Source organism: Morchella importuna (genome assembly GCF_003444635.1).
Source record: "Morchella importuna strain M04M26 chromosome Unknown Morimp01GS024, whole genome shotgun sequence".
Lineage (NCBI taxonomy): Eukaryota > Fungi > Ascomycota > Pezizomycetes > Pezizales > Morchellaceae > Morchella > Morchella importuna.
Window position 1 is genome coordinate 212,975 of NW_025763421.1, and position 22,210 is coordinate 235,184.

Genomic DNA, 22,210 nt, shown 5'->3' on the forward strand with positions numbered 1-22,210 from the left:
CTCCGGTCAGTTTCCTTCCGGGGCCGGTCTCGGCCCAATGTCCGTGCCTCATCCTGTTTACTTCATCTCGCTCAAATCAATCCTAACCGCGCCTAAATTTAGATGGAAGAGATTGATAGATACATACATCATGTTACATGTATTCTCTGGTAGTAATCTGTACCTAATGAGTACGCGGTCACGTGCTACCGTGCGTGACAAGACCACACGCGACTTGGCTTGATTTTCAATAACCCGGCCGCCATGCCGCGCGTTATATAAGGTGGCAATAAGAAAAAAAATTATTAAAGGGATGAGGGATGGAGGGGCAAAACTTAGTGCCGTATGCACGAAATATTGAATACGTGAATCTGAGTGGCCGACGTAAGGGAAAAGAGATATTTGTTATTACCATTTGTTGTGGTTTTGTGGATCAAGACTCAAGAGGTCATAATATTATGATGTCTACTGCAAGTAAGACTGCATCAGGAAGCGCGCATCCTAAAACGCGGTGGAAACACGCTTGTGGGGGGTCGAAAGTCGCGTCTCCCTGGTTTATGAATTCAGGCTGGAAGAAATCAGACAAGGGAAGGGCTGTAAAATAACAAACACATCAAAACATCTAACTTCCTCATTGCGAATCACTCGATGTCATGTCAGTGCAACGGGGACAGCGAAGTCGAGCAAACACGGTAAAGCTTGGAGAAGAAATTGGCCATATCTAGGCTGAGACCGTGCTTTAAGATCTAATTAAACAGAATGAGAGTCTATAAATCGGGTCTCATATCAATGAAGGTTAGGCGACTGAAGGCACCCGTGGATCATGAAATTGCTCGTCTTGATTAAGACTAGTCACATCCAAATGGAGGATTTGGACATCCAGGCGTTCGGATGACAGGTGGAGGGGAGCAGACCGAGAGACAATTTTGGAGAATATCGGAGGCGGGTTACTACTGTGTCACAGTATTAGTGCATACTACCTACTCGCAGATTCTCGCTCGCAGTGACCGTTGCCGGCTGTCTAGTCTTTGAACGTGTTGTTTGTTTTGGTTAGGTTTGTGTAGGTATTTATGTATGGGCCTCTTCCCTGCCACCCCCTCCCCGAGTTCGATGTAAATAAATCCCAGGCCCCTCCCGCGGGCGTTTATCTGTTTACCTCGCTTCTGATCTTCTTCTACTTCTCTTCTTCCCCTCCTTCCACTACCACTGTTTTGCCTAGTACTTGCTGTTATCATTTTTGTTTACAAACAAAAAACTAAAATCGTTTCTCCCTTCATTCTATCAACGGAGAGACTTTTTCTAATACATTTATGATTGACGACACAATTGTCTGAGTTTACATTTTAATTCGTGAGCCATTCCAATGACATAATTTCGTGATTTTTTGTTTTTTATTTGTCACGCATACCTATCATATATATACTAATGTTTCGAAAGCAGTACCCCCTTACCTTTACCACACTACCTTCGAGTACTCCAGCAGCAACAATCATGCAGGACCCACTCCAACCCGCTCGCCGTGGCCCATCGCGTCGCACCCGTCCATCACTAGCATCAATGCCTGATAGTGGCTTTCAACCTTCAAGACCACAAACACAAGACAACTCTCGAAACAGTACATTCCCACGCTCATTTTCATTATTTCGAAATAACAATGTTCTTGAGGAACACCCACCAGAGGCGGACACATTCAATTTGGGTGTCACGTCGCAATTACTCGAATCGCCAACAAGAGATCCAGAAACAACAATACGGGGTTCTCGAAGTCATACAATGAGGAGCATGCGCTCCTTTCGTTTTCCATTAGGGGGCGGCGGAAGTGTTAAGAGCACTAGTGGATCACAATCATTATCGCCTAACTCAATATCAAGAAGTCAAACAATCAGCTCGGCTTGGAGTGGAATGAGCAATCGATTATTTACAGATTCTGCGGTGGGAACAGTAAGCGACAAACCAACAACAGACGAACTCTTCTCGTCGCAATTTAACAAACTTGCGAGAAAACATGGCATTCAATCATTTCCCGACAACTACAAGACTGAGCCTGCCGGTTCAGTATCGGTATCGAGTGCGTCGAATGCTAACAACAGCTCTGGAGACTCAACGCCAATTATGCATGGAAACCGACTTTGGAATAAGTTGCTCGGTAGAACACCATCATCGATCGATATTTCAAAAAGTTATGGGAACATGAAGTTGTCTTTGGGGCGCAGGAGGGGCAGCAGCATTGGTGATCTTGCAGCGATTGGACGGGGGAAGCGGGATTCGTTGAAGGGTATGCATTTGGAGGATATGATCCGATTGGGCGGCGTTTCGCCGTTTACATTACCCGAGGGACTGTCGCCTGGCGATCTTTTGATTCCAACGTGCATGCATGCTTCTGCATCTTACATATTGACCCATGGTCAGTTCTCCAGTACAATAAGGTTTCTGCAAGGGGTCTCTAACGCGTAGTAAAGGCCTCAAAACTCCTGGATTATTTCGAGTTGCTGGTAACCTCAATACCACTTATTCGCTCTATGACTACTACCAAAGACAGTTCGAAGAGAACAATAACGAAGCGGTTGTTCAGACAATAGCTCTTGCCAAACTCCCTACCAGCATCAAGTTTCACGTCCATGATGTCGCTCATCTCTTTAAGAAGCTCCTCCACGGACTTCCTGGTGGACTTCTTGGCTCTCCTGCAGTTTTCCAGGCATTGTACAACGTTCACTCGTTTGTCTACCCTGACCCATCACTCGGGGAACAGATGTCTCGGAAAGTAAAGCCTCGCATGATTGCTCTAGCTATCGCCTCTATCAATCTTCACTTTAGGATCGCCCTAATCTGTGCCGTCTTTGGTCTTTTGAGAGCTGTTAGCCTTGCTTCAGAGCAAGAGCAAGAATCCAAGATGAAGGACCCTCACAATCTTTTCGAGGCAATGAAGGAGGATGCGCTAGGGATAATCTTTGGACCTCTACTCTTAGGTGATAAGTCAGAGCAGATTTTATTGCAGGAGATGGACGACAGGGGTGGTTTACTTGTACTACCAAAGATCTCACCTGTGCCAGATATCAGCTCAAAGCGCGGAAGGTACTCTCACCGACACAGCAGTGCTTATAACAAGATGCAAAACGAAAAGACAAAGCGCGCTGCTGTGGTGTGTGATATGCTTATCAATAACTGGGAAGAGATATCTTACCAGCTGAAGAAGATCGATGCTTTGAATATTACTGCCCAAGCCTATGATCTCCCTTCGCTTAAGCAAGAACTTCCAGAAGAAAACCAAGAGGAAAGGTTACTGTCACAATCTATACGGGCGACGAAAACAGCATCTATGCGTAGCCGTCGGGGTGTTAGCACAATTCGTAGCAGAGTTGCCTCCGATGACGAGTCCATCCTACCCTTTCAAGGTCTTAACCCACCGTCATTCCACAAGCCACCGCCGCAAATTGGAGATCTTATGCAATTCTCCACTCATGACACCCTTAAGGAGGATGACGAAACTCCATATCTTAGCGCACCACCATATCTGTCAATGCCAATGAGTACAGTTCCTGAGGCACCCTCTCCAAACAGATCACCTACCAGATCTATAGGCGCCAAGTCTACTCCTGGGTCGCCAAACTGGATTGCTCACAATCCTGAGACACCCATACACACACCTAGCCGCAGACCCAATTTCAGTGTAAAGCCCTCCCAGCTCAGACAAGTAGCAGATTACGATCCAGCAACACCGAGCTCAGCATCTAGCTCATCAAACAGCTCAGGTGCCTCTTCACCAGGGCTTGAGGTTGCTGCTCAAGCTGCCACAAGACTCCAACGTGCATTCCTCGGTGGTCAAACAAGGATGGGAAGCGATAACACCATCATTGCATCCGAAATGCTACCGGAAAAACCACGTGTGCCTTCAGAAACTCCGACTGAGATTCCGGACTTTGAGTTCACTCCTACGAACTTTAGAGACTTTGACCTTGGGGAGTTCTCTCTTAGCCCAGACCCAGAGACAACTCCAAAGCCTTTGAACATCAAGAACAAGATACCAAAGACAAGAACTATACCTGCGTTCTCGATCTTCGAAGACAAGACCAAATGCAAGTCGCCTGTCCTTGCGAGCCCCATGCTCACCTTGACAAGACCCAACGCAAGGTCTGAGGTCAAGCTTACCCACAAGGCCACAAAGTCTATGTCGAAAGTTCCTATGCGTCCACCAACACGTCGCAACCCATCGGAATCCCCATCACGCCCTACCACTGCTCCTCTTCAACCCGCAACACCGAACCTTCACCTTCGAGGTATCTCAATCGACAGTGATGTTGATGATCGGTACGTCTGGAGAGAAGATCATACCGAGGCACCTTCTCCAACCAAAAAGCGTGGTAACTCTGCGCTTCATATCGAGATTCGAAGGTTGCAACGACTTTTGGATGTAAAGACCGAGGAAGCTGCGCAGGCAAAGAAGGACTTGGAATTGGCACAGAATGTTGCCAACGCCGGTGCTCTGAGCCATATGTTGAGGGAGGCCCAAGAGGAAGTGAAAGTCTGGAAGAATCGTGCAGAGTGGGCTGAGAAACAACTGAGAGCAAAAGGCATTATGGAGAGCAGAAGGGGCGTAGAAGGTCCTCGTGCTATGGGTGTACCAAAGAACCCGCCCATGAGATACAGCTTGGGCTAAGTTGCATCTGGGGTTGACCCTGACTGTGAATAAAGCCCACCATCCCTAGTGCTGAGCTAGGTTTGTACAGATCATCATCTTATGGCTTGTAAGAAAGTCGTACAAAAAAAAAGACTTGTTTTTTTGGCGTTTGCTTTGCGTTTGCGTTTGCATTTGCATTTTCGTTTTATATTATTTTTTCCCCTTATTTCCTATTCCCTTAAATATTCCTATTTTTGTTTATTTCTTCATTATTATTATTGCGTCTGAGCGGTTTTCCATTTTTTCATTTTCATTTTTTGTTCATTTCTCATATGGATGGATTAGGGTTTTGTTTATTTTCCCATAGGGGCCGTGTCGATGGATGATTACGTTTTCCCTTTCTCACGAGTGAATGACGCATGGACTTGGTGTCTATTTTTTGTCGCATTGCATCGTTTCCTTTTTCCTTTTTCCTTGATTCCTTTGATTATTTCATCATTTGACTTTTTTTCTGGCGGGAGGTGCACGGTTTGGGCGGGCTCTTACGATTCTCCTTTTCTTATGATCCTCCTTGTGGATATTTATACTTTTCAGCGAGAATTGCATATATTCTTATGGGTCGGCATCTATATTGGGCAATCCACCAACCAAATTTTGGAAATCGCTTTTGTACTTGACGTGTTGTGTTGTGGTCTGCCAAACTGAGTGAGCATCATGAATCATCAGATCTCACTCGCCATCCGAATCACTCGATGTGTCGCCGTTTCATTGTTGCAGTCTCTAGACTCAACCACATTTTTTTTGTTTCGAATTTGTTTACCTTGTTTATTTTCGTTTGGTATACCATTTATTAATTAGCATGCAGCCAGGAGTTTTATGGTAGTTAATACGCAGTCTCTACAGATATAAGATAGTAATACACATTCTCTACGATAGTTAGTTATTTAGTTAATAAACAGTCTCTACATACAATATACAAAGTGTCTGGTATAGTTCCTATTGTATTACTTGAGACGAGTGGATCCGCCAATTGGATCCGTCAATTGGATTCGGTCTAGAATTGTTTGGCAACACTAGTGCTTTACCCGACATATGTCTAATACAGGAGAAGCTGATATATAGGTTCTATTTCGTCTCTAAATTGTTTTTGGCTGCTGTGGGCGCGGAGGGCTGCGTTGTATGAGGCTATGTTCGATCCTACAAGATTACTGATGATGTGGGTGATAGTGAATTCTGTTACACCACATGTGGTTCGCTACAAGTTTGTCGCAGATAGCTATTCCAAAACTCAGCCTACTACTATACCACTGAGTGTCCAGGCATACAAAGGCACTTTTCGCCCAATACATGATAGCCCAATACATCAGATTGACCAGAGGGTGCATTTATCAACAGCTGAAATGGTGTTTTATCGGATTTTGGAAATCTGACCGAGCAGATCGGAACATCGCCGCATCAAATAAAGGAAAGGGTTACAAAAGTTTTCTATACATGTACTGAGGTAGTTAATCGTACTTAGGGAATTGGTACTAAATATCGAACTTCTTGACCAATTGGGCTGAAGGAACGTCACCAGATCTGGATTGGGCACATACTAATTACAGGCTCAACAACGAGGCTGCTGACTGTAAAATTACGCAGAGGGCCAAATGCGCAATGCACACTGGCCCCGATCAGTGATTGGATGATCTCTGCATATGTTTTCTTCCCGTTTCCACCATTAGAGTTTACAATTTAAGTTACAAGACGTAGGTTTGTTAGCGGTAGTACTTTACCTTGGCCGTGTTTGTGAATTTAATCCCACGGGCTAGTGGACCAACCATATTTATATGCATTTTCGTAGAGGTACATGCATATGTTGTAGGTAATCTTTGAGCAAGACAAGGAACCAACCAGTCTACATAAAACCCCGCTGAATCCCCCGCACTTTGTAGAGAACTACATAGCTCCCTCGACCTAGTCTCCAGACGTCAATTCGAAGCTTAGGTCTTTAGGTAAACACACCTGCCGTAATTGTGCAATCAGCTTATCTGATAGCTCCCACTGGATAGCTGTGAGAAGCCCTCTAATCCTTTCATCCTTTATATCTGTTACTTCTCTATGGACCTACCCCCGCCCCGCAAACTTCTCGACTCTCGCTGCCAGTTTTGAGCTTACTTTGGATATCAGAACACGTCCAACGGTTCTCATAATTCGACTCGGTAACTCGGCTACGGATAACCACCTTCGAGCTCAATTCATTGCAACAGCAATCACCTCAGGGCTGACAGGTTAATATTACTCTTCTCAAGATCTACTCTGGAGGGACTTGGAGAAAGCTGATTATAATCTTACATCAGTATAAGTACGACAAACTATTATCGTCACTCGTCGTCAGCCTCCATCTCTGCACTCTTGCTCGAGTTGCACTTTATGCCTTCCACGATACATAGAAATCCACGAAATATATCGGCATCGCGCCGCTCTGGATCCATACGAAAGCAAGTTCGAAGGAAACGACAGAGAATAAGTGAAGTGCAAAAGTCGGTCGCTGTTGAGCTGCAAAAGAGTACTTTCAGATACCGAGCCCAGCTGAGAAACAAGGCAAGAGAAACAATTGGCACTTTCTGAATAATCACCCAAAGCAAAATCTTGAATCAAGTGGGACGAGAGAGACGTAGAAAGCTTTCCTCATCCCTCCTGAGAAAACTTAATACAGTAAGGCAGCTGAAGAAAAAGAACAAAAGAAATACGATATTATTTTTTTTGAGATCGAAGAGCAATTGACCAAGGCCTATCTGTGACTTTACACGAAATAAAAAGAGAACTTGGTCAGGATTTCGAATGGGTAGAACAAGAGTACGGTGCACAACAGAAATGTCAGAGACAGTGGAGAGGTGGAAGGGAAAGGACAGAGTGTCAAAAGAGCTGCGACTTTTGGAGCCAAAGAACACTAGTTTCAGACGCTCAGTCGCGAGTGGCTTATTCACCGGAGAAGTAAGGTTCTGGCTACTTCCTAGCCTAATGATGCGTGAAGGATACGATATAAGTTTACTGCCGGCAGCCATTACTAGTAAAATGTGCGACGGTAGAAGCTGGAGGGGTGAAGGCAAAGGATTTCCAGGGGAAGTAGGTGTTCATCTCCCAAGACCCAACGAAAGGCTTCAAGATCTAAACCCACGGTGGCATGGATAGTTGTGTACTTTTGGAAACCACAGGGTGGCAGTTCGTGTATTGGGGCTGGAGGTGGGGAGTAGTGCTGGCGGTATAGCCAACATTATAGCTATATCATCCTTCGCGGTCACCGACCACAGCAAATACCAGTCTTTCTTAAACACCCTACGAAATCGTCCCGATGTATTAAGGACAGCAATCTCCCATTGCAAGGAATCCTATGAGGATAACCGTGCAGCGCAACACGTCAACAATCAGGAAACCCCCTTTGTCTATCGAGCAATGCGTGACGATGAGGACTCCAAGATGCTGATCAAAGGGGGGTATGGTTATCAGAGATGCAACAAAGAGTATATGGTTTAAAATATATCATATACTTGCATATACGGTGGCTATGTATCATTTGAGAAACTGTTTTCTATCTTTTGGACCCCCTCATATTTTTTTTGTTTAGAAGATTTGAACAGTAATATCAATCGAGCCCCTTTTTACTGATGTATTCTGCTTAACAGATACTGCTGGTCTGGTTCTCAAAGTTTCTTCATGCATGTTAGTTCATGTTGTTCCTTTTGAGACGATTTTTAAGCTCTAGATTCGATACTACATGTTCTACGAGAATTCTATTATTGGACATAAAGAAGTTGATTTAGTCGGGGAAACTAACGCTTGTCAGAATTACATGTATGTATCGAGGAGTTATGAGGTTTCAATATATTTCCTGTTTCACATGACATGGTACGTCCATGTAAGCATAGTTTTTCTTGAAAAATAGCCCCACCCTAATAAAACATACCCATAACACCACGTTCATTCAAAAAATAAGCTCGGGCTATCTGAGTCGGAGACGTGGCCAAAGCCTTACCATGACACATGAATGTATACAGGTACCCAGAACTACCAGGCCTTCTTGTACCATCGCAAGGAGCGCCAACCACATTGAGCACATGTTTTACCAAAACTAGCTAGTATATACATGCAGTCAGGGCCTTATAGAGTAATTGCACACCAAGGGACTACCATCTAGAGCAAGCGCACAACCTATCCTTATCCCTCAGCTCTAGGCAGTCGTCATGATCTACCCCGGCCAGTTAGCTATCCCTCAGTTTGATCTACCGCCATGAAACCCTTATCATGAGTACTTCCCACCATATGTGCGAAGACCTAAGACCGCCACCTGGCAAGCTGTCTATGATAAATATAGCTACTACTAGCCAATGGAGGATTAGAGAGGGTGTGGAGAAGGCGTCGTAGCCAAGAGTATGTCAGTTACTCGGCGGTCTACGGTTACGTTTGGCAAGGTTATCTCGATAAGACTCACTAAGTTGTGTGCTTTCTTGATCACAGGAAGGAGGATTGATAGAGGATAGCTATATCTCGATGGTAAGGCGAAAAAACATAGCGCTAGATTTCCTTTGTAGCTCGATCAGTATAGTTTACCATAAAGGGAGCCCCAGCCCCACCAGCAGATAACTTGAGGCTAAGGAAGCAGATGACTATAATGCAGATTAATAGGCATCAAGGTGGTTGAAACTAACTAGGAAGCGCGTAGGATACATAAGTATTATACAGTCAGGATTGTGTTACTAGGTGAGTGATATTTCATGATGCTGTTTTCTGCGGCCTCCTAACCAGAACTTTTGGCTATCAATCCTGATACTAGTACGAAGTGAAGGATAGTCTGTATAGAGATAACTAGACCCTTACAATGATTTTCCTTAGGGTGTTAGGATACGTACGTACACTACAAAATTGATAGTATAATACGAATATCTTCACATCCAAATTGGTATGACTCTACAAATGATATCCCAATGCACCCACCAGGGTTTTTAAATTACTAATCACTTTGTTCTCGAAGGTTTCACTACATAATTGATGGTGGGACCAGTTCAGAAAGAGAGAATGCAAAAATTGATTACATACAAAAAGCCACATCCTGATATAAAAGAAAAAGCCCCCAGAAAGCAAACTAACTATAGCTATAGGAGTGTTGCTAAAAAGAAATTCCGTCAATTGCATGCCATAATTAACGTACCCATAAAACCCAACCTGTCCTATTATTTCTCAAGACCCGTCACCAGTGACTTACCAAGCCACAAGGTTGTCAAAAGAACCACCCACCTGAACAACATACCCTTCATATCAGCTGCCCCAAAACCCAACACTCTCCACCAAAGTGGCACCGACTTCCCATCCCAGTTCCTACTATAAGGAGATTTTGGGTCCCCAAGCATTGATTTGATCATCTTGAGACTTTCCGGCGTGTACGGCGAGTATCTTAGCCGCAGCTGCTTCTCGATCCACATGGGCTGCGACAACACAGGGCGTTTGTGCACAAACGATTCGAAGGTATCACGGCCGCGGTACTTACCGTGGCCGGACTCGCCGACACCGCCGAAGGGGACGTCTGTCATAGAAGCATGAAGCATCACGCTAGTATTGTTAGTTTTAATGTTTTTGACTAGAGTCAGTATTCAATTATATTAGGACTTACTCGTTGATTGAAACGCCGCCAGATTTCATGCCACGCATTACTAATACGGGTCAGCTCTCTCCCTCTCGACTCAGAAACTCTGACTAAAGCTGGGCACTTACATTTCTCTTGCTCTTCTTTCTCTGATGAAAAAACATACATCGCCAGCGGCGTCTCCCCAGCGCCTCTGGCGATACTGAGCATCTCGTCGACATTATCGACTACCAACATTGCCAGTACCGGCCCAAAGATCTCCTCATTCATCAGCGCATCCCCCACATCATTCACCTTGACCAATGTCGGCTCAATAAACCTCGTACGTTCGTCTACCCCCCCACCGCACAGGATGGTCCCCTTGGTAGTCTGAAGCAGCCCTTTGACGCGCTCAAACGAGCGCCCATCAATAATACTCGCCATGTCTGGCGTCCCCTTAGCGCCATTGGGAAGATACGTAGAGAGAGCCTGGATAAAGCCCTGAACAAACGCCTGCTCCTGCGACGGATGCACGAGGACATAGTTGGGCGCTATGCAGATCTGTCCGGCGTTGTGGAGCTTGCCCCAGGCTGTGCGTTTGGCAGCAATGGCTGCGTTGGCACTGGCAGTCACGAATACGGGGTTGAGACCTCCGCTATATAAAGATCAGTTACTGCGCTTTAAAATACTTGCCGGAATTTTGTTGTGTCGAGCTCTACCTATTCCTCTCCATTGAGGCCAAAGTTCAGGCCGCTGTAAAGCTAGCCCCAATGGAGAAGGATAGGTAGAGCTTGACACAACAAAAATCCCGGCAAGTGCTCTACATTAATCTACTGGGACTGGGAGGGGCAGCTTACAGCTCCAGTAGCACGGGAGTAAGGTTCTTTGCGGCCGCAGCGGCGACAATGCGGCCAACACGGGTACTCCCAGTGTATACGATCTTGTCCCACTTGAGGTCAAGTAGCTGCGTGGTCTCTGGAATACCGCCGTTGACGACGGCGTATGCGCTAGGATCAAGGGCCTCGATAATGCGAGTTACAACCGCAGAGGTGTTGGGGGTAAGCTCGCTAGGCTTGACGACGGCAGTGTTGCCACCGGCGATGGCTCCAATGAGAGGATGCAGAACGAGCTGGGCTGGGAAGTTTGAGGGTCTATGCGTATCTGTATTAGCTTCTATACTAGTGTGGATATAACAGGCCATAATGTAAGAAAGTGGTATATGTGTATTTTGAAACGTAGATATTAGCATTGACAGATAGTTAAGTGGTAATGATCGGAGGACGGGAAAAAGTAGTTCTGGTTCTTGGGGAGCTTTGAGGACTGGTTTGACAGAGATCTCGCGAGAATATTAGAGGCTTCTAACAGCATGGATCGGACAGGAGCTCGAGCAATTGAGAAAAGAGGACCCATCCTCTGTTCGAGTTCTATCCAACCCATGCTCCAAAAAAGCCCCCACTCCCGCCCTCGCAATCTCATTAAGAGAGATATAATCATACCCAATAATCAACACGACCCCCAACGGCTCACTCCTCATCTTAGGCTTATTAAACAAACTCGTCGTCATCGGTACACCCTTGATCGGCTGATCCTTCGCCCACTCCCTCAGATTCTTCATCATGCCGAGTACCACCGTCTCGAGCCAGTTGATCTCTGTCAGATAGACTTCATGATAAGGCTTCCTGAAGTCTGCATGCAGCGCATCGGCCAGGAGCTGCTCATTGTCCTTGATAGCCCAATAGAGCTTGTTTAGCTGCTCGAGACGGTACTCCAGTGGGTATGTTTTGAGCATGGAGAAGGTGCTGTGCAGGCGGTTATGGAGAGGAGGGATCGTGGCAACAGGTGTTTCGACGAACATTGGCATTTGGGAAGCCATTATTAGGGTATTTAGATGGGTAATTTGAATGTAGATATCGACAGTAGTGATTGGTATGAGAACTGATCTGATAGTGAAGGTGGGTAGGGGGTAGAGTAGCGACCACGTCTTCTCTTTCAGCTTTCTTCTTCCTTTATATACATGTAACAAAGTCACTTTTAGCTTAAGGTGCTACTCTCGGAGGGGTCCCGTGATGTGCGGGGAGACAACCTACCGTCGGTGGCTCTAGAGTGGCCGCGCGGAGGAACTAAGGACGTTGATTCGCCTATCCGCCTAGAGCACGGTGTTGATTATTTTACACTTGCAAGAGGAATCGGAGTAAGGTTGGGCTGCTTTCCCCCGAGCCCTTCGGTAGTGGGGGCTTGGCATCTGTTAATTAAGAAACATGCTGCAAGGAGTTAGTGATGTGGTGACGGACTTTGGCTACTTTCTACTATTCCTGCCCTTACTAAGATTCCACTGCACGCCGATTACGATTACGGAGTAGGGATTTATATTGTTTAAGTAAGAAGCGCTTGCTTATAGAGAAGGATGTATCCATGTATGCGTATTGCATAAACACTCCCATCGCTGTGATATGTGAATAATCTACAGAGCTAGAGTACTTGATGTAGAAGCTGCGCTTCACATGTTTTTGCTATGCATTCTCCACGTGACACCAACAAATTTCTAGTAATGATAATGCACAGTATGAACCTCGGCCCACATCATCACCCCAGTCTCCAGCAACGTAACCCTCCAAAACACCAAAAACCCAACCCATCATGGTCCAGATAACGCTCCCCGCGCACCTCACGGCTGCCATAAGCCTCTACAACAGCCTCCCAACCACTACAGATCCCATAAACACTACCACACCCTCCATAGACCACCACACCATCCACCGCATCTCGAGAGCCCTCACACGCGCCCACAATGTCGACACCTATAGGTTCAGCGCCCTCCTAAAGGGCTGCTCAGTCTACACACTTCCAAAGCCGCCGAAACCAGTACCTGTAGGTTACGCCACGTCGCTGTTTTGTCTTACTTTCCTTTTTCTTTCTAGGGAGAAACAACACATCACATTTCCATGCTGACACACATAGACTCCCGAATACACAGCGCTCATGGGGCGCCTGCGCGCCGAAGAGGAAGCTCGCGCCTACGCGGCATTGACTCGACAGCCGCACACCAGTGCCGACGACGAAGACGGGGAGTATACGATCAATGACCTGAAGTCGCACCTAAGCATTATCGCCAACATCCTACTATCCGTCGTGGCGACGTCCGTGGCAGTGTGGATGGTTGCCAATAGCTGGGATGTACCCGAAAGACTGGCGCTCGCGATGACTTGTTCGCTGGTTGTTGCGATTGCAGAGGTTGTTGTGTTTGGTGGGTATGTGAGGAGAATTGAAGAGAGTCGAAGTGAAGAGAAGAAGAGATGTGAGGTGAAAGAGGTTGTGAAGAGCTGGGAGATCAAGGAAGGTGTGGTTGATAGGGGGATAAGTGAGGTAGGTGCGATAATGGGCTTAGGGGGGAAGAAGGGCAGCGTGGTGACTACGGGGAAAGATAAAGTGGGTAAGCAGGGAGTGAGAAAGAGAAAAGGTTAGAGTTTTTGTCTTTTCAACAGTTATATGTACCTAGGTACCTATATGTACCCTAGAAATGATAAATATAAAGAGTTCCCCGATGGGGCAATCAATAACTTCATTTAGAGTTCCTTATCTAGATGCATATATGTACCCATACTCTTAATCCTCAGCGTGCAACCCCTCCTCCAGCCCGTTCCCTCTCACTTCGCCCGTTTCACCCACCACTCCATCATCGAACCGAGTGATATTCTATGACTGCATGCTACACCAACCCCACCCACCGAGTGAGCATAAATGATTCACCATAGCCCCCTGACCCACTCGCCTAAATAAACAACACATGCATGCACTGCCACAAAGCTTAAGAGCACTAACGAAGTAACATATTGAGAGATAGCACTTCGCTTTGGAAAAGAAAAAAAAAGGCTGCATAGCCTCCTCGTTGAGAACCACGCATGTATCAGATCATAAAGCGGTGGCATAATAAGAAGGCAGAAAGGAAAAGAAAGGAAAGTTCCTGTACAGCGAGAGTCTCATCGATGTGACGGTCCTATCTAAACGTGCAGGCGCGGTTCGATGTATCCCAAAGGAAACAACCCCGCCCACAGTACGTACATATGGGTGTCAATCTGGTCCGGCAATGCAATAAGGCTCCAATTGATGGGGTAAATAGCTAAAAAATTAATTCTAGGGTTCTTTAGGAATTTATCGGTTGTGTGGTTCTTCGGAATAAGGATTTAGCTATGTAGACGGTTTTACCTATGTAGTTTACGCTTACCACACCGCTAACACTACACCCAAGATATACATGTATGTAGCAACTAAAAAAAGGCAGCAAACAAAGCCAGCTAACCTATCTTCAAAAGGTAATAAGAATTGCCCGATCGCGGGAGGACTCGAACCCCCAATCTCTGGTGATATTCATAACCGAAAACCAGCGCCTTAACCATTAGGCCACGCAACCCAGGATGTATGGCGGTTGCAATAAATATTATATGAACAAATTTGAAAACAAGTTGAATGAAGCACCAAGGCTGCACCCACTCCACTGCACAACTACATGTACTGTAGGCATAGTAAATTTATCATTCTCACATTATATCCAGTATATCCAATTCCCAGCCCTCATCATCATCCTCGTCGTGATTTATACAACAGCCGCCATGCAAACGTAAAACAGATAGAGGAAAAAGAAAAAGGGCTATTTTTTTCTCCATCAAAAAAGCAAAAAAAAGCAGAAGCAAAAAGATTGATAGCACAAAAATGACAAAGGAAATTAATAAAAAAATAGGTCCTGTTATTTTCTTTCTTTCCAGAGTGTAGGTCAAGATAAAAAAAAATAAGGCCTAGAATAGAAATTACAGCGACAGCCGTAAGAGAAGGCTCCGCGTGCTCGACACGATACACCCAGCAAAGGGAATTGAAAATGAGGGGGAAAAGAGAAAAAGAAAAAAGAGAAACAGTTCCAATTTCAGCTCCAACTTGTGCAATAAAAAAGAAATACATTTGGATTTTTTTTCTTTTTTCAACGATTTGCAATTTAGCTCTTGTCTGTGAACATTCCCACGCTCAATACCTGATAACACCGTAGTAGCAATGAAAAAAAAAAACGAAATTCATGGCTCATAAGCCTGTTCAATACTGCTCCCCCAGCACAAAATCCGCTGTGTGTAGAAGTTGAAACGCAAAGACGTAGTAATCGCAGGAAAATAAAAGAGAGGACGCATGAATGCGATAGAGAAAAACAACCAATACATTCAGGGTAAAACCCATATGTGCCAGCCAGGTCCAGGTTGCTCGTAATATGGAATCACACAAAATAACAAAGAACATCTCAGATGATTAAGAGATAGATCCCACTAGAGTCCTAAATGATCCATTTACTGGATTTTGCCGAAGTTACCACTGCCGTTTAGCAGGGCGGCAGATCGCCTTGCTAATGCCACGACCTCGCCTTCACCGTCTTCACCCTCATCATCCGAATCGATGTTTTTCTCACCAATATTTTTGATCATAGTGACAATTTCCGTCGACTGACTGATTAGATCCTTGAGTCGTGGATCGTCAGCCTCTAGTAATTGCAATAGTGTCCAAATGGCGATGTGCTGAAATGTTGGATCTCCACTGGCAAGGAACCTCTTTAGGTAACCATGAATACCACCCTCGGGCTCCAACCAGTCCTGTACGAACATTGAGTAATCACCCACTGATAGTTAAGTTAGCATATAATTATAGATATGGAGGAGAAAAAAATTCGCCTTACCTTTCGAGGATAAGTTTCCCAACGCGGCCGCACTATTCCCTTGAACCTCAATACTCTCTGAGGCTGTCAAGGGAATGAGGACATCAAATACGCCTAAGTTCAAAAGATGTGACTTTAGGTCATCACTCAAAGCCAGCACAGCGATAGCTGCCGTCATTTCCGATTGAACGCTTAGTGGAACATCCAAAACAAGCTGTTTACATTTTTGCACAGCGCCAGCCTCTAATACCAACTCTTTGTTCTTGTCAGAACTTGCGGCCAAGTTTCGTAGAGTTGATATAGCATGACACTGTATCTCCTCGTTATCTGTTGACCCTAGCAAGTCGATCAGTGGTTTGAGGAAGCCGGCTTCAATAATTGGTGATTCGTTCAGAGGGTGTATCGAAATATTCCGGATACAAGCCACGGCAGATAGTATGAGCGGTAGAAATGACGATTGAAGAAGGCGGAGTAGAGGTGGTAGGCCCTTTGCACGGACTATGTCCAATTGATACTTTTCGTCAGATGCTAGGTTTCTAAGTGCTAATGCGGCCTGGCATTGGACTTTCGGGCTTGATGAATCCATTAGATGAACAAGAGAGAAGACAAGCTTAGGTTCCGTTTGCGCAAGCTTTTTTCGGTTTGCTTGGTCAACTGCAATATTGCTAAGAGCTGTGGTACAGTAGTACTGGACGTCAACATCATGTGAAGACAAAAGTGAGACAAGAACGGGTATTGCTCCAGCGTTGACCAGTTGTTGTCGGTTATCGTCTAAATGCACAATGAGTAAGCACGCTGCCTAGATTCATATGCAAGGGGTCTGTTATTATTGTTGACGCACCTGAATGCGTCATGTTGAGCAGAGCCCCCGTAGCATTTCTCTGTACTCTCATATCTTTTGATTTTGCCAATCTAGTCAATGGACCTAATGCGCCTGACCTTGCAATCTTTGCTTTATTATCTTCATGTGTCGCGAGATTTGTAATGCAACCAACAGCGTTGCACTGCACTTCAACATTGGTTGACATCATTTGCCGTATTAGAGGCGCAAGCCCGCCAAGGAGGACGATAGCAACCTTATTTTCAGCTAGTTCGATGTTAGCATTTCAAGAAATGAACCCGTGCGAAACATGCAGCGGATTCGACTACATACTATTGACAGCAAGATTTCCTAGAGCTGCACTAGCTGCACGTTGGACCTCGATATCTGTGCTCTGGAGAAGAAAGAGTATCGGTTCCAGTGTATCACGATCCACCTCTCGGACGTCTGACCAAAGATACCAAGCATCAGCACACAGACTCCTCCCCCTGGTTTTATAAACATAGGTAGTTGGAGCTTATATCACCTCTCTCCGTGATCTCTGCAAACGTTAAGCTTGCACTTCGTTGAAGATCGACATTATCCGAATAAACAAGGGTGCTCAAAGCTCGAAGGGGTTCGCCAGCGAAGAAGTCCACTTCAGAACGCTATATCGCAAAAACGTTAGCAACCGAAGTCAATGCCACACACAGGAGCTTCTGGTGAGGGAAAGAAGCACAAGACGTACATTTTCGAGGTATTGCAGGAGGTCCGACACTGCCTCTCTCTCGCTCTCCTGAAGAACAGGCTCATATAGACCATCGCGAGTGCGGCCTGTATCACGTCAGTACCCTGTCATAACGAGCAAGAAAAATATCGAAAAAGGAACCAAGTACCTCTGCAGCAAGGAGAACAGGAGGAGCCGCAGTTCCCCATCACGCTATATTACGTATGTATTATTTGGCTAGAGAAGGTTGTAAAGATTTTTGTAGGATTAAGGAAAGAAAGAAAATCCGGAAAATATCGCAGAGGTTGAGGAGTCACGGCACAAGAACAACACACGTAGAATGGGGGGTTGGGAGTTGGGTGGTAGTAGTGCTGGTAGCGGTGATCAGTTTTGGTCAGGACTCGCGTGGCTGAAGGACTGGGACCGATGTGATGGGAGAGAAGGATTGGACGCGGTTAAGGGAAAAAAAAAAAGTCGAACTGGAACGGGGAGGGGGTGTGAACTGGTCGAGGCGGTGGCAGAAGAGGGAAAGGATAGAGATACAGACAGGTACTAGAGAGGAGAGAGAGCGTAATAGCGAGAAAGAAGGTGTTGCGTAGCAGCTCGAGCCCTTCGATCGGTTGGAAATGGCAAGTCAGCAGCCCCGTGAGTGAGTGAATGAGGGAGAAGAAGATAGACTAGTAACCGAGCAAGGTGCACGAGAAACAGAACAGCACAACCGCGCGCCACGTTTAACTGACTGTTGCGCGACAATACTATTTTCACTCACAGGTGACAGCGATTCAATTTCCAAGAAAAACGCAGAAACATGTGGGTGCACGTGCAGATGTGGTGGAATACAATTGATTTGTTCAAGAACTACAGTATGTACCTACAGTACCATGTGTACATCTAGGTACACAGATTAGATTACATCCGGATCTAGCAGTGGCTCGAAATGCTAGAAAGTTACACACCGGCGTCGGCAACAGTCAACTTTGGGTGGGCGAAATTCAATATCTACCTACCTTCACCAAAAATATTTTCTGGAGAAATTTAATCCATATCATACTAGCAGCGCAGGGTAGACTTCTTTAATCTTATTGTATATGAGTTTTTATTTCATGTTGCTGCTCTTAAGTATCCATTCTACTACATGTAGTTGTAGGGAAAGTGATATACTTCGGGCGTTGCAACCTGTCCTGGGCGTGACACCTCCGGTGTGGCCTAGCTCAACCCTCAATCCCGTACGAGATCATTTGTGAATTTTATTTTCCCTACTGCAGAATCAATTTGCTATCTTGAATGCGTATCGTATGAACTTACATATCTTTATCTTGTCAATCCGGCATATCGAGTTGTGCACCGATATATCATTTCCACGGTTGCTAATACCCGTGATAGGTATTTGAGCATGGTTACCCAGCCACGCCGTTGCTGCTCCCCCCAGCGATCACTAGCGCTTCTAGCACGCGTACCCATTGGTAACCTGCATTAGAGTGCATACATACATGTACATGTATTAGACTACTCTACATGCTTTTTCAAGCAGATCTGCCGAAATCCGTCATGATCACTATAACTGTAGGTATGAGGGTATCTACTTACATACATACGTTACTGTATGTAGAAAACGTCCGTTTCGGTATAGCATAAGGTTGACAAGGTTGATTGGGATAGAAGAAGGTGCTCATTGGGAGTCTTCAATAGTGGTATTTAAATTTACTTACTACAGGTACATATATGGAATTGTATAGTGCCGGTCAACGTCAACATATCTTCCAGCCATTGGCCCAGACTAAAAAACGATTTATAATAGCGAAGCTTGTTAGTCTGCGAATGAAAAGGTTTAGCCTGTGCAGCTGTTTCTGGTGATTTCTTTTAGACCATTGTCATTGACCCGGAAATGGCTGTGTTCCTTCAAAGATAAAATTCATTATTCCTTGTCTTGTGGTTGCCTACAGATTGTCCGTTGGTGTGAGGCATTATTAGGGCCCGTTTGGCTGTGATGGAGGCATCGAAACTCCGTTTGAGATTTTGGTTGTCAGGGTGAAGTTTTTGGTGGGGTTTTTGGTGGGGTTCAAGCTTTCTCTACAATTATGGGGGCTTCGCTACCTCATCCAGGTCAATTCATGGGATCCGGAACCTAAGACTTTAGGATTTCCAGCTGCTCAGTATGATTTTGGGTGGCTGGTTGCTATGCAAGGTTAGGGTTCCTAGCTTTCGACCAATCAAAGTGCAAGGATTTTAGAAAAGTCTACGAGGAAGGCGGACTGTCTGATGGCGGTCAGGAATTTGAGGCCAATAGCAGAGTTAACTTTGGGAAGCCAAAGTGTACTTATACATAATTTACTGCAAACAATAGGATCCGCCGTCACTACATGTACTTCTACATAGGGGAGCGAGTGCACCCCACCCTCCTCGAATAAACCTGGCAAGGTTGATCATGATCTGACTAGGCTGACGTCGACATCGCCGTTAGTATAGAGTACAGCCCCCATAAGCGTTTGTTCATTATTTATTCCGCTCTCCCCACCACTAAATTTCCCATCTCTATTCTGTCAAAGCAACTCTTCTAGTCTGTTTAATCTTTGAAAGTTGATACACCGCCGCTCTCATCAGTAACAAGGACTTTAGCTAGTAGCTCTCACAAGCCCCAAACTTCGAATCACACGTCGAGACTTTCCGTCATCTAATAACTAAATCATGGGAGTAAGTACATCGTGGCAATTATTCTCTTGACTTTTGTCGTCATCATCACACCCTTTCTTGGACGCAGATATAAGGTGTACCCGATATCCGCCTTGGTTGTCTTTTGTCGCATTACACCCCCCACCCCCCAAATCCCTTCCGCGTCGCAACCACCAGTTTTCCCAAAACTCTGTACCCAAAACCCCCTCTTCCCAAGCACAAACACATATACAAAGACTTAAATATCTGAACTAGTTGACTGATGTATAACCCTTATTACAATCCACAGCTTGCAAGCAAGATCGCCGCTTCTGGCGGGGGCGCCCCACCTGCACCCTACGGTGGGCAGCCTGCGCCATATGGCGCTCCACAGGGACAACCCTATGGGCAGCAGCCACCGCAGGGTCAAGGCCAAGGCCAATACGGTGGCTACCCCCCGCAAGGTGGACCTCCCGGAGGTCCTCACGGTGGATACCAGCCTCCACAGCAGCAACAGTATCAGGCATATGTAAACTCACAGTCTACTCCCCAAAACTATCGCCCACCTCCGTACCAACAGAGTAACTATGGAGTGCAAAACGCTTATTATGGTTATCAACCACAGGGCCAGCAACCTCCCTATGGTGGCGGTAGCGCGCCCCCATATGGAGCTCCACAGCAGCAATACGGCGCTCCTCAGTCCTACGGGGGAGCGCCTCCAACATCTGGTGGCCCCCCGCCAGACGCTAAAGTCTTGATGAGTATCTTGAAGGAGTGCGTGAAAGACAAGAAAATCGAGCATATGTACCCTGATTCCAGACTCTTCCAGATCGCACAGGACATTGCGGGTAAAGACCCTGTCAACACGCTGTGCGCTCACTGGGGCGTCCCGCAGGAGGTCGGATTTGACTTCGTGAAGCTTGCCCTCTTCGACGTTGTGTTCCTTCTGGACGACAGTGGTTCCATGCGCTTCGGAGATGGACTCATCGATGAGTTGAAGTTCATCCTTGGAAATGTTGCGTTCGCAACTGGCCTGTTCGATACGGATGGATTTTCGGTCAGGTTCATGAACCAGGATATCAAGGGTGACAACATCAGAACCGAGAAGCAGGCTATAGATATTGTTAATACCGCCAAATTTGAGGACGTCACCCCATTGGCAACCTCGCTGAAGAACAAGATCTTGGATCCATTGGTTTATGCTGCAGATAGCGCTGGCACGCTCCGGAAGCCAATCTTGATAATCATTATTACTGATGGTCGGCCAACCGACAATGTGCACGGAGAATTCCAGTCACATATCCAGAGGGTGTCAGATCATTTCCAGGGTAGAGGAGGTAAATATAAGTCAAGTACCATTCGTATGATAAAATGGGCTAATCTGTGCGCGAAGTTGTCTCATTCCAAATTGCCCAAGTTGGAAATGATAAGGGTGCCCAGGATTTCTTAGCCTCGCTCGATAAGGACAAGGCAATTGGTCGATTGATTGACTGCACATCAAGTATGCATTTCCCTACGCTCTCTTGATTGTAGTGCTAATACTTCTAGACTTTGAGATGGAATCTGCTGAGTGGAAGTCAAAGGGGCTCACACTTACTAAGCACCACTGGTATACCAAGCTTCTTCTTGGAAGTATTGATAGCACAGTAAGCTTCTACGCCTTACCAACCATAACCCTTTACTAACCTCTACTCAGTACGACAACAAGGACGAGGATTCCAAGGCGCCGACACAAGGGCCTGGTGGACAGGCATCCCCGTACGGCGGCTCTCATGGTGCTCCTCCTCCCTCTCAATATGGTGCACCCCCACATCAGCAGTACGGTGGCCCGCAGCAAGGGCAGTATGGTGCACCGCCGCATGGCGGGCCGCAGCACGGTGCGCCGCCTCAGCCGTATGGAGCACCACCACAATCACCATATGGGCAACCGCCTTCTGGTCATCAACACCCACCTGGTCTCCAGGCTGGATACGGATCACAGAGTGCACCTCTTCCGTATGGGCAACAACCGGGTGGTTACTCCCAACCGGGACCGTACACTGGCCAGGCACCCCCGGCACAGTACAACCCTACCCAAGGACCTGGAGGGCCTGGATACGGGTCTTCTGGGGCTTACCCAGGGAAAAAATAAACATATGCGCGGGTTTATCTTGAGA

General features: G+C 46.1%; 6 protein-coding genes across 6 annotated transcripts; 5 read left to right on the plus strand and 1 right to left on the minus strand.

The window, feature by feature from the left end:
- Positions 1-1,470: 1,470 nt before the first annotated feature.
- Positions 1,471-4,633, plus strand: LAJ45_07484 (uncharacterized protein; the record flags this gene model as incomplete). The annotated part of the gene is made up of 2 exons (XM_046117042.1): positions 1,471-2,383; positions 2,439-4,633. The coding sequence occupies 2 exons, from the start codon at positions 1,471-1,473 to the stop codon at positions 4,631-4,633; spliced, it is 3,108 nt and encodes a 1,035-aa protein (XP_045969687.1).
- Positions 4,634-6,423: 1,790 nt separating this feature from the next.
- Positions 6,424-6,938, plus strand: LAJ45_07485 (uncharacterized protein; the record flags this gene model as incomplete). The annotated part of the gene is made up of 3 exons (XM_046117043.1): positions 6,424-6,439; positions 6,646-6,864; positions 6,934-6,938. 3 exons carry the CDS (start codon positions 6,424-6,426, stop codon positions 6,936-6,938), a joined length of 240 nt encoding a protein of 79 aa, XP_045969688.1.
- A 512-nt stretch (positions 6,939-7,450) lies between these two features.
- On the plus strand, positions 7,451-8,110 carry LAJ45_07486 (uncharacterized protein; the record flags this gene model as incomplete). Its single annotated transcript, XM_046117044.1, has 2 exons — positions 7,451-7,702; positions 7,769-8,110. The coding sequence occupies 2 exons, from the start codon at positions 7,451-7,453 to the stop codon at positions 8,108-8,110; spliced, it is 594 nt and encodes a 197-aa protein (XP_045969689.1).
- A 4,720-nt stretch (positions 8,111-12,830) lies between these two features.
- Positions 12,831-13,655, plus strand: LAJ45_07488 (uncharacterized protein; the record flags this gene model as incomplete). The annotated part of the gene is made up of 2 exons (XM_046117045.1): positions 12,831-13,061; positions 13,152-13,655. 2 exons carry the CDS (start codon positions 12,831-12,833, stop codon positions 13,653-13,655), a joined length of 735 nt encoding a protein of 244 aa, XP_045969690.1.
- Positions 13,656-15,517: 1,862 nt separating this feature from the next.
- LAJ45_07489 (uncharacterized protein) lies at positions 15,518-17,614 on the minus strand (the record flags this gene model as incomplete). The annotated part of the gene is made up of 7 exons (XM_046117046.1): positions 15,518-15,843; positions 15,901-16,650; positions 16,721-16,966; positions 17,033-17,146; positions 17,226-17,346; positions 17,427-17,512; positions 17,575-17,614. 7 exons carry the CDS (start codon positions 17,612-17,614, stop codon positions 15,518-15,520), a joined length of 1,683 nt encoding a protein of 560 aa, XP_045969691.1.
- Positions 17,615-20,090: 2,476 nt separating this feature from the next.
- On the plus strand, positions 20,091-22,185 carry LAJ45_07490 (uncharacterized protein; the record flags this gene model as incomplete). Its single annotated transcript, XM_046117047.1, has 6 exons — positions 20,091-20,096; positions 20,365-20,583; positions 20,680-21,391; positions 21,448-21,555; positions 21,603-21,700; positions 21,751-22,185. 6 exons carry the CDS (start codon positions 20,091-20,093, stop codon positions 22,183-22,185), a joined length of 1,578 nt encoding a protein of 525 aa, XP_045969692.1.
- Between the last annotated feature and the right edge of the window lie 25 nt (positions 22,186-22,210).